The sequence below is a fragment of the Onychostoma macrolepis genome, chromosome 18 (assembly GCF_012432095.1).
Source record: "Onychostoma macrolepis isolate SWU-2019 chromosome 18, ASM1243209v1, whole genome shotgun sequence".
NCBI classification, from domain to species: Eukaryota; Metazoa; Chordata; class Actinopteri; order Cypriniformes; family Cyprinidae; genus Onychostoma; species Onychostoma macrolepis.
Window position 1 is genome coordinate 2,823,260 of NC_081172.1, and position 12,752 is coordinate 2,836,011.

At 34.3% G+C, this 12,752-nt stretch overlaps 1 protein-coding gene across 1 annotated transcript in view; it reads left to right on the top strand.

Annotated features, from left to right (window-relative positions):
* The window catches only part of hcn4 (hyperpolarization activated cyclic nucleotide-gated potassium channel 4), an 84,789-nt gene that overhangs the window by 32,173 nt on the left and 39,864 nt on the right, over positions 1–12,752 (top strand). The window contains 2 exon segments of the mRNA XM_058750872.1: positions 6,165–6,326; positions 10,354–10,572. Coding sequence (XP_058606855.1) covers positions 6,165–6,326; positions 10,354–10,572 — 381 coding nt within the window.

The window sequence follows — 12,752 nt, forward strand, 5'->3', positions numbered from 1 at the left end:
TGGTGAGCAGAAGAGACTTCTTTGAAAAACATTCAAAAACTTGTATTCAAAAAATTTAATTATACCACAAACTTATGTAATTATATCAAATTAATTCTATAATTCAGCTAAGAACTTGGTTCTCCTTATGTCAATCATAGGATCTTGTCAAAAAACTTTTTCTTTTTGTTTCTGTAATTTGGTATACATCACATTTGCTGTCTTTAAATTCATTATTTATCGTTATATGTGTTTAGTTGCATGTAAATCAGTCAAGAGAAACATGTTCCTAAAGATGAAAGTTATGTTTTTGTTTGTTTTAACTTTAATGTATTTTATTTAAATAGCAGGTGAATAGTGGTGATATTAAACATCAACATTTGAATTAATTTCTTTTCATTTCTTTTTATTTATTATTTATACGGTAGTAATATTGACAGCAGACTGGTGGTAATCCTGCCGATATGTTTCAAATAACGTACACAACAGTTTAATTGACAAAAAGCAAAGCTAACCCCTTGATGCTGACAATCTCCCAATTAAACACATCTTCTTCTTAAAAGTTTGGAAGATGCTGATCTCCACCTTCCTGAGGAAGTGGCTCTCCTGTGAGTGAATGCAGTTAGTCAGCGTGTTATTAAATCAGACTCATATGAAGGCTTAATGAGTCACTCCTGTGATCAGCAGATGCTCTCGCTGACACGGCCATCCACACAAACCTCACTTTCAGCACCCGGGGGCCTTTTTGGGCCATTGCTGGGAGTTTTAATGGAGTGGATGGTTTTAAGAGCTGAAACAGCCCCTCTCGGCCCGTATTATGCAAACGACGAAGCTTAAGCGCTCTCTCTGCGTGAACCGAACGCCTCTTAGTGCTTCTCAATGGCCTGAGTTTGCGTGAGGGATCGTTTCGAAGGCGTTGTGGAGCTTCGGTAGCCGGACCATCTGTGTTTGTTTATTGAGCGAAGGCAGGGAGTCCTTCTCTATTAATATCGGCATCTGGGATTGTTCTGATTTATGGCTCGTGTCGCTGTGATTGGATGTTCAGGATGGAAAGCATAGCATTCAATATGGCACAGAGTTTCCTGAGGTTCTGCAGTGCAAAAACACAAATATATTCATTCCAGGCCGGTTTGACGTCACACCTGACACATAGGTTGAGATAAAGTCTGCAGGAGGAGGTAGAAACTGGGTTTAACAGCGTATTAAGGGATGTAAGACGGTTTGGCAACATAAAAGGCCAATGTGCAAGTGTGACTTGTGTAATATAAATATTCACACAGCAGGTGGGCTCTAAAACCATGTAAATAAAGAATCAAAAACCCTCGTCGTCTAGGCATACTACCGTACTGCTGATTCAGTTCCTCTAGGATTCAGGTTGTTTGCTATACACATATGCAAATTGAATATGCATGACCAGTCACATGTGAAGTATGTGAACACTGAGACTGTATCTTCCCCATAATATTTTTCAGAGACTCCCCTCCAGTCTTGAATATTTGGTTAAAATATGTTTGGTTAATATGCATTTCAAACAGCAGAATACTATGATCACATGATCTCGTTACATGTATGCATGTTAATTAGTCAAGAAAAACATGTTCCTGGTTGAAAGAAAAAATGTATAACAATATATATTTTTAATTTGTTTGTTTTAATTTAATGTATTTATTTTATTTTTATTTATTTAAATAGTAGGTGATATGCTATTATAAACATAAACATTTTACTTAATTTCTTTCAATTCATTTCTTTTAAATTATTTTTATTTTATTGTATTTATTTTTATTTAATTCATTTAATTTTTTCAAATAGTTGGTTGCCATTCTAAACATAAACATTATAATTAATTTCTTTTAATTAAATAGTAGGTGTACCATTCTAAACATACCCAAATATTTTTAGGGAAAATGCTGCCAATGGATGAATATTGTCATCATTATTATTAAGGCTTAGATTGGATATAACTTTGACTGGATGTTTATCACCTCCAGTAGGGTTATTTATTTATTTGTTATATTGTTTTGATTTTAATGTTTTTTTGTTTGTTTTTTTATGTGCTATTCTAAACATTTATTTATTTATTTAAAATAATTTTAATGTATATTATTTATTTATTTAATTTATTTTTAAATAGTAAATGAAATAGCTGCAAATGGGTAAATATCATCATCATTATTATCAAGGCCTAAATTGGATATAACTTTGACTGGATGTTTATCACCTCCAGTAGGTTTTTTTTTTTTTTTTTGTATTTTAATGCATTTAATTTATTTGATTCTATTTATTTTTTTAATAATAGGTGATGTGCCATTTATCTATATTTTTAATTAGTTAATTTATTTTAATTAGTTTTAATTAATTAATTTAAAATAAAATTAATGCATTTATTTATTTTATTTGTTTATTTATATTAAATAGCAGATGAAATAGCTTTCAATGGATGAATATTATTATTACTTTTTTTTATTATTTTTAAGGCGGTTGGATGTAACTTTGACTGGATGTTTGACTCCTCTGGTAGGTTTGTTTAGGTCTGTAGACACTGCGAAACACTTGATGTAGGGTTAGGCTGTGAGGATGGCAGTATTTCTCAGAGAAAGCCCCTTCATCATTGATTACTGTTGTCTGGTCTTTCATTCACTGCGCTGGACATAAACATACTGACGGATCGAGTCTGCTCTTTCACCGTGGCTCAGTTTTAGAATAGCAATTTTCTTTCCATGTTTCTGGTAATGTTCTCTCTATTTGTTCCATGGCAAATGTTGTTACTGCGTCGTACTGTATTTTAAAGATGTCTAATGTGTAATGCATTGCAACATGATGGTGGACGAGCTGAAAGATGTTTTGATTATAAATATAGTTTATTTGGTACTGAATTAGACAGACGGACAGGCTTTTCTTCTCTAAAATGTCTTTTCTCTTCTGGATCTTCAGATTAATTGTGAACCTGATGTCTCCTTTGATAATTCTACGATTTTCTGTTATTCTTCACTCCTTCATTGATTCATTTTCCCATCGCTCATGTGCTGAAACCAGATCTGCTAGAGTTGAGTCTTTCTGTTTGTTTCTCTGTCTGTCTCTCTCATTTCTCATCAGCTTCGTCAATCAGCGCTGAGATGTTTGGTCGCCGCGTGATGCTCTCATCGTTAACGTGTCTCGTGTCAATTAGAGTCAGAGCGGCCGAGCGTCCATCACTCTGTGGGAGAGAGAGAGATGGTCAAAAAGCCTCTGTAGTTTTGGTGATTTATACATTCATAGGTTCGTCCCTCGCCGTTCAGACAAGACACATTAGTCTTCATTCCCCTGATTCACAATAATGACTTTATAATAAGCCCATATTAGAGAGGATTTCCACAATCTAGCCAGAGCACTTCTCATTTTAATTGCGCTCCAGTCTGTTTCCATTTCACCATGCTAATTTATTAGAGTCCAAGTGCATAGAAAGACAGGAGAGAGCAAGCAGTCCTTCGGTTGTGTTCAAAACCCTAGTGAGCTGCCTACCTATATGAATATACAGTATGTGTGTGTGTGTGTGTGTGTGTGTGTGTGTGTGTGTGTGTGCGCGTGTGCGTGAGTGTGTGTGCATGTGTGCGTGTGTGTGTGTGTGTGTGTGTCTTGTGTCCATAAGCAATATCTGGATAATAATTTTATGTTTTAATGTATTCATGAGAAATACTGGGGTTTCAGGAAGATAAAGAGTCAGTGATGTGAATGGATCTATTCATTATTTTTATTAAAAAAGAAATAAATAAACAAATAAATAAATAAATACAAATATGCTGTAACCCCCTCAATTTTTTTTTTCAAAATAAATAAATTTAATTTATTTTTTATTTATGATAAGCATCATCATTGTCATTATTAATATCAATATTCATAATAATCAGACAAATAATAATAATAATAATAATTTATCATATTATTATTATTATTATTATTTGTCTTAATATTATGAATATTGATGATGATGATGATGATGATGCTGTTAAAATATTATTATTATGTTATTGTTTTGTTTTTATGTTTTACTGCTACTAGTGCTACTACTGATAATAATAAATTATTATTATCATCATCAATAATAATAATAATTTATTAGTAGTAGTTATATTGTTAATATTAATAATAACATTAATATTAATATTAACATGAATATTCATTTCTGTATTTACATTTAGTCATTTAGCAGATGCTTTTATGCTTCTTTTTCTTCTTTTTTCATCATCTCGGTTTTCCTGATTCATCATTGACCCCAAAGCTGAATGAAGATGCTGCCATATAAACGAATTGTACATTCATATGCATATGCATTAGTTTGTATTATCGCTTGAATCTGAAATGTCTTTCTCTTTTTATCTCTAGCGTTGTCTGTCTGTCTGTCTGTCTGTGATGATACAGCAGTAAAGGCAGACAGTCGGTAATGAGGGTGACTTTTACACATCGCTGCATGATTAATTCAGATGCTTTTACAGCTAGTTAATGTTACAGAGAGCCAATTATTTAATCCGAGCTCATGCTGTTTCTCTGCGCTCAGAACGAGCCAGAGCGACGTAATGCTCTGTTTGTCATTACACTGTCCTGGCAGAGGAAAGAGTTATTAAAGACAAACATACGAGCAATAATCACCGCCTGACCATAGACGAGAAAGAGACTGATTTATAGGGCTTTTCTCGTCACTCAATAACAATAGCATCATGTGAGCATATTCCTCTCACGTAAGCTTTTAAAAGCTATGTTTTAAAGCAACTTGAGTGGTTTTTAATAAGCACCGGTGCAGTTAGCAGTGCGTGCTGTGGCTTCACTCACATTAAGTAGCTTTCAATTGTAGAGGCCATTAACACCCAACTGACCGGCGGCTTCTCGAGAGGATACTTAGCATTAGGATTAGCCATCACTTTCTTCAGCTCTCTCTCTCTCTCTCTCTCTCTCTCTCTCTCTCTCTCTCATGGCGGAACGGAAGGAGCCTGGACTTGTTCTGTCCTGTTTTCAATTATTTAACTTGTTAGTGATTCAGAAAGTAGCCATGTCTCTAACACACACACGCACACACACACACACACACACACACACACACACACACACACACTAAAGCAGAGCAATTGCAGACTGTGCTCCATAAGTGTAGGAGTCTTTAGGCGATTCATCATTCGATCTTCATTCAGGGAATCACAATATGATTTCAACATGTTTTTTGAATTCTTTCATGAATGTTCGTGAACATTCATAATTGTGATTATTCGAATTATATATTAATTTTAATAGATATTATATATGTTTAATACATATTAATATATTTAATATATATTTATATAATTAATATATTATTTGTAATGATATAATTTACATATTATATATATTTATATTTATTATATTATTTAATTATTTTATAATCTATACAATTTTTTTATTTTGTATTATTAAATATGTGAATTTATGTGTGTGTGTGTGTGTGTGTATAATTTACATATCATTAAATGATTATATATAAAATTTGTGAATTACTTTTATATTTACATATTAACCTTGATTAATAATTACATTATATAAATTATATAAATATTTTATAAATTATATAAAGATTTTAGGTAACATTTCACAATAAGTTGTCATTTGTTTATAATGCTTAATGAACAATATTTTTACTGCACTTATTAACCTTCATTATTGTTATTTAAAAAATGTTCATGTTATTTCCCAGTGTATTAACTAATGTTTACAGATACAACTTTTGATTTTAATAAGGTATGACTAAGAATAATAAATGCTGTATTGTTCATAATATAGTTAACAAATGAAACCTTATTGTAAAATGTTACCAAATTATATCATAGAATATCGTTCAGCCTTATATATCAGTTAAATTGATTTTAAAGTGTTGGTTTTCAGTTTTTTACTAGTGCAAATGTTAATTTAACTTCCACTGAAAGCTTTAAAATGCAGTAATTTCAAATTAGGACTGTGTGGATGAAATCATATATACAGTACTGTTGCAATTATTTTTCTCATGGTATTGCATTGATTATTTAATACTTTTGTTTTATTTATGTGTGCATTCATATAATTCCTTTCGGTTCAATTCATGAAAAATGTAAGGTAGTCTGTGATACTCTGCCCTGTTTCAAATGTCAGTGACATTCATTGGCTTGTGTCCAACATGTCCTGTCTCTGCTTCTGTCCCTGTTCAGATTTTTCATATGACCTATGACCTGGCCAGTGCAATGGTGCGAATCGTCAACTTGATTGGAATGATGCTGTTGCTCTGTCACTGGGACGGATGCCTGCAGTTCCTGGTGCCGATGCTGCAGGATTTCCCCGCCGACTGCTGGGTGTCCAAGAACAAGATGGTGGTGAGTGTTTGCAAACACAATCTGTCTCCCCTGCGATCAGGAGCAGGACCTCTTCACCTCAGAGTATGCGCGTTTTAAACTCATCTTGAGTTAGGGCCGGTATGACTGTATGTGTCGTGACGGTAAAAATCTGTCTAGAAATGTAAGAACTGTTGCATAATTGAGTCCATTTATCTGATCTTTTGATTTGTGTCCATCAAGATGAGATGAAGTACTTTTTGAAGTACATTATAACAATGAAGTGCATTGACGTACTTACAAGTAATTACATATTACATATTTAATTGTAAATGTATCAGGCGAATTAAGATATATATAATAAGATATATTTAAAAAATATTATTAATAAATTATATCATTAAATTATATAATTTTAGTATTAGTATTTTATTATTAATAAATGTTACTGGTTTTTTTTAACTAAACTAAACTAAACTGGCAGCTATGGCTGCCAAACAAAAACCGTAAAATTACAGTAAAATATCTTAATTGAAATAAAGTGCAAAAACAATAATTTTACAGAAATTTTCATATATGGTTTTACAGGGGAAAAAACTGTTATTTTACAGATTTTTCCTTGTTTTAACTACGATATTTTACTTTAATTTTACAGTTTTGGTTTGGCAGCCATAGCTGCCAGTCATTTGACCTTTTTTAAGGGACTTTTTCTTTTTTTACAATACATATTATATATATATATATAATATATATTATATAGAGAATTCATATAAAGATTATTATTATAATTAAACATTTTTAGTTGAATTATTATTTAATTTTTATTATTATGTACTGTATTGTGATATATGCATTTCCATTATGTCAAATGACTCATATCAGCACTAGTGAAGGCCTGTATTTCTGCATTTCTGTGTTCTTACATAAGACGGCTGAGTTAGTGGGATGACGTGTCAGATTGTGGTTTTTCTACAGCCTTAATTCAATATCCGTATAGTATTGACAATGCTCTGGTGAGCTGGGCTTTAATTTCCTCCTGTTTTTAGTCAAGGGGACATGCAGCCACCAAGTCCCCAGTGTCCAGAGAGAGAGGACAGACTTGTTCTTGACGCCCATGAGATTTAGTTTCCCTAGCTGAATGCCAGAGACCCAAGCCGTGACCCTGAATCATCCCGACGAGAGCGAGATTGGCAAAAGTCCTCTCAGGATCTGCCATGGTTTATCGATGAGGCCTGTGGCGGCTCGCCGGCTTCCCTGAGGGGTAATTGGTGGTCCGTGATTGTCCCGGTCCTACAATAACATAAAGCCAGAGATCAGATTCAAACAAGTGTGTTATCAGTCAGCAGGGAGGCGCGCAGACAACAAATGCACCGCGGGCCCACACAAATTGTGAGATTATCTTAAAAAAGCATGCTTGATTTGCTCTGTTTAATATTTTAAGCCACTTACCATTATTTTTTTATGTCACCAGGGTTTAAAATCAACACTCAGCCAGTGCCAAACACCTGAAAATAATAACTTTGGTTAATTTCACCTTAGTTTTATAGGTAACACTTCACAATGGGGTTTCCTTTGTTAACATAAACAAACAATGGCAATAATTCTATAGCATTCAATAATGTTAATTTCAACATAAGCTATTGTATTTCTACAATTTTACAATTGCATTTGTTAACATTATTTATAGGAATAGGTCACCCTATAATAAACATTATTGAAAATGTCTTCACCCTCAGGCCATCCAAGATGTAGATGAGTTTGTTTCTTCATCAAATATGCAGAAATGTTGCTTTACATCACTTGCTCAGTGAATGGGTGCCGTCAGAATGAGAGTCCAAACAGCTGATAAAAACATTTCAATAATCCACTACTCCAGTCCATCAATTAACATCTTGAGAAGACAAAAGCTGCGTGTCTAAAAGAAAAAATCCATAATTAAAGTGTTTTAACCAGCTAAAATACGAGTCCATAATCCAAAAAAACAAAATTTAAGGTAAATGGTTGCAATCAATTTATTTTAGCTACATTTAAATAAACAAATTTAGTTGACTACTTTTCAACATTTTTTTTAAATGTTGCTAAAATAAATTGTTTGCAACCACTTACCTTAAAATGTTTTTTTGTAAAATCAATTAATCATTTTTTTCAGTGTGGATTATGGACTCTTATTTAACTCATAAGTTCATAACGTCTTAATCATAGATTTGTTTTTTACAAACACTCAGCTTTTGGCTTCTGAAGATGTTAATTGATGGACTGGAGTGGTGTGGATCATTGTGATGTTTTTATCAGCTGTTTGGACTCTCATTCTGACGGCACCCATTCACTCCAGAGGATCCATTGGTGAGCAAGTGATGCAGTGCTACATTTCTCCAAATCTGATGAAGAAACAAACTCATCTCCATCTTGGATGGCCTGAGAGTGAGCACATATTCATTAAATGTTCTTTTTTTGAGAGAACAATTCCTTGAATGCAGTGTGAACTAACATGAACTAGCAATGAACAATTGTGTCTTTACAAATATTAACAAGATTGATAAATGCTGTAAAAAAAAAAAATTGCTCATTGTTAGTTCCTTTTAGCTATTGCATTAACTAATGTTATTACATTAGAGTACATTGAAGTTCAGGTGATGATTTCCTCTATTTTCTCAGTATTTTAAATACATACTCGTGTATTAAAGTCAAATAGGGCCACACTGTATCTTTTCAAATTCACTTTTGACGCCCGCAGCTCCTTTAGGTTGTTATATCCAGCTATTCCAGTGACGGGGCTGTCATTATGAAACGGTATGATCTTTTTCCTCTTTTTGGAGAGCTGTAATAAGCTGTCGCTCTCTCAGGATTGAGCCCCTACAGAAATGAGTCTGAAAGCAATCTGGACATGTCACCTCAGACGTAGCCAATATTGATTCCTTACGGACTCGCGCACACATCCACAGGACAAGGGCAATTTATTCACTATTTTAGAGACGCAGAAATTTCACATCTTTCTAAATAGCTGACCCACTTTTCTCCAGCTTGGATTTCTCTTTTTCGGCCTCATTCAGGCGTATTTTCATTTCATGTCACAGTGTTTTCTGCCACCACAAACTCTCAGGAGTCAATCTGGATTCATATTCATGCAGTGATTGCAAGTGTTTGAACTTTTTGTTTCATGTACCATAATATTTTTCAGCCTTTTCGTGGTTTGATGTATATCTTTATTTATGCATTCAAAATGTTTAAAGCAAGAAATAAAATATGGAAATGGTCTAAGTTAAAAATAATCAAGGCATGTTTTACAAACTGTTTTTCATTTAATATAAAGAAGGTATTTTGATATTTAATCATTTTCTTTCATTTTCATGAGTATAACACTAAGTATATTTACCTAAATTTAATAAAATAAATAAATAAAACTTTTTAATGTAATACAAATTAGACAGAGATTCTGTAACATGATTTCTGTAACATTTTATAAACAAATTGGATCAGATTATTGAATACATTAAAACATGTAAACTAATTTATCAATGCCATTTTTGTAAATTAGGTGTTATTTTAGAGATCTTGTTATTAGTATGTATTAATATTTTGAATCCGTTTTTATTTTTATATTTTACATTTTAATTTTAGTTAAAGTTTTAGCAATTTTGTTGTGTGTTTTTGTCATTTTTAGTAGTTTTTTCAATGTCTATATAATTTTTTTTTTTTTAGCTATTTTGGAACATCAAGATAAACTAAATTAAAATCAGAAATGTTGCCTTGGCTGAAATATATGTTTATATATGTTTTATTTTATTTCAGTTAACAATTACTTTATTTCAAGTAAAGCATTTTTTAATGCTTTTTACTTTCAGTTTCAGTTTTAGTTAACAATAATAATGTATTTTGAAATGAGTCTAATGGAATGGTCTTGAATGGGGGAAAAAAGAATAATCATCATGCATATTATAATGTTTATTTTTACATCATCAGCAAAGTCATTGTAAATATATCATAAATATTAAGGTATATCAGTAAACATGGTATAGTTCATCTCTCCGGTGGACATAAACTGTTTGTGATGGTCTCTCTCTCCTTTCAGAACGACACGTGGGGTCAGCAGTATTCTTACGCTCTCTTCAAGGCCATGAGCCACATGCTGTGTATTGGATATGGCATGTATCCGCCTGTCGGCATGACAGACGTGTGGCTGACCATCCTCAGCATGATCGTGGGTGCGACCTGCTATGCCATGTTTGTCGGCCACGCCACGGCGCTGATCCAGTCGCTGGACTCCTCGCGCAGGCAATATCAGGAAAAGGTGAGTGACGTCCAGTTGGTTAACATAATGAAGAAATGGCAGAAGCAGCAGGGAAAGCTTCCTGCGAAGGTGCTGCATTATGTGTTTGTCATCTGTTGTTGTGGTGACCAGACCGCAGGGACTCTTGTGTATCAAAACGATGTGTGAATTATGGGTGAAGTGTGTTGTTTCTGCATCTGTTGTGGTGCAAAAATAAGGGAAATAATAACTAGATTTTAATCATTTTAATAGTGTTTGCCCATGGTGTTTACAAAAGTAAGTGGTTTCCAGGGTGTTGCTAGGTGGTTTGTTTGTAGTGACACTAAAATTAATTTATGAATATAACGCTAGGGTGTTCTGGGTGTTTCCTAGGGTTTCGCTGGGTGATTGCTATATAGTGACACAAACATGAATTGCCAAAATAACTGGATTTTAAAACTATTAATGGTGTTTGCCCATGCAGAAGTCAACCATGATATTAGGTCGTTGTGGGGGTTTCCAGGGTGCTGCTAGGCGGTTGCTAGGGTGTTTTGGGTGGTTTCCAGGGTGTTGCTATGTAGTTGCACCAGAGTAAATTATAAAAATAACTAGATTTTACAAATGTTAATGGTGACACAAACATGAATTGCCAAAATAACTGGATTTTAAAACTATTAATGATGTTTGCCCATGCAGAAGTCAACCATGATATTAGGTCGTTGTGGGGGTTTCCAGGGTGCTGCTAGGCGGTTGCTAGGATGTTTTGGGTGGTTTCCAGGGCATATGTAGTGGCACCAAAGTGAATTATAAAAATAACTATATTTTTAAAAAATACTAATGTTGTTTGTCCATGCAGTCGTCAAAACCACAATTCTAGGGTCTTGTGACTGGTTTCAAGAGTGTTGCTACTGTATGTGGTTGCTAGGGTCTTGTGGGTGGTTTCCAGGCTGTTGCTACGTAGTTGAATTATAAAAAATAACTAGATTTTACAAATGTTAATGGTGTTTGCCCATGCAAAAGTTGCAACTATGATGCTAGGGTGTAGTGTGTGGTTTCCAGGGTGTTACTAGGTGATTACTAGTTAGTGGCAGTGTGGCACCAAAGTGATAAAAAATAACTCGATATTATTTAAATGATAATGGTGTTTGACCATGCAAATATCACTACTACAATACTAGTGTGTTCTGGGTGATTGCAGGGAAGCATCACAGTGTTTCACTCTTCATGAAGTCAAACTATCATTGACTGAATTACAGTGACACTGAACATTAAACTGGCACACCAGAAACTGTCTGAACATCTAAAACACCAAATACAGTAGCTCTTGATATCAGAACAGAATATAGAAGAACTACAGACTCAATTAGAGAATGAACCAGCCAAACTTTGAAACTGTGAGGGTAAAACAGGATATTCATGAAACTTGGAAGTAAGAAAATCTGTAAAGGAAGAAAGTGTGTGGAGAAAACACAGTCCAGCTGGATGACAGCGTGACACTTCTAAACTCATCTCAGCACACTAACATGATTACCACAGTTCCTGCCGGCTACTTTAATTCACAATAATACACTTATAACGGCCCATAAACAACCGACTCGAGAGTGCAGATATTAATATTCACTCGCAGGGAGTTTTAGCTCTGATGATTGAAATTAAATTCAGAAGGGCTTTTTGAAACAACCCCAAGTATTAAATTTGAGGATGTGCGTCATCATGCAGCGTTTGTGCTCCAGGCTTCAGAAAATTGAGTTGTTTTTGTAGTTGCACTTCTGTAGTTTCCTATCCAGTCTGGTATGAGTTATTGACCTCACCTCGCTCGTGGTCAGCTGGCAGTATACGGTGTGCCAGGCGGTCCCTCATGCCCGCTGCATGGGCCGACCTCAGTCCCTTCCCTGATGCCCACCTCAACATGGGCACATCGCCACATGGTGCACCATCTGTTGAGAGACTGAGGGATGGAAAAAGTGAGAATCATAGAGATGGAGAACATATAAAGAGGGAACGAGAAGATCAAAAGGAAGATGCAGGGGTCTTACAGACGCTCCAGATTGTCCCAGTCACAGATACAACAGATATAGTAGCAATATAAGAAACTAGAAGAAAATTCCAGTGGGTTTTGTCTATGCAAAACTCATTTCCAGGGTTCTTTGGGTGGTTACTAGGGCATTTCTAGCTGGATACTAAGATCTGAGTGTAGTTGCTACTGTCTGTATCACAGTAGT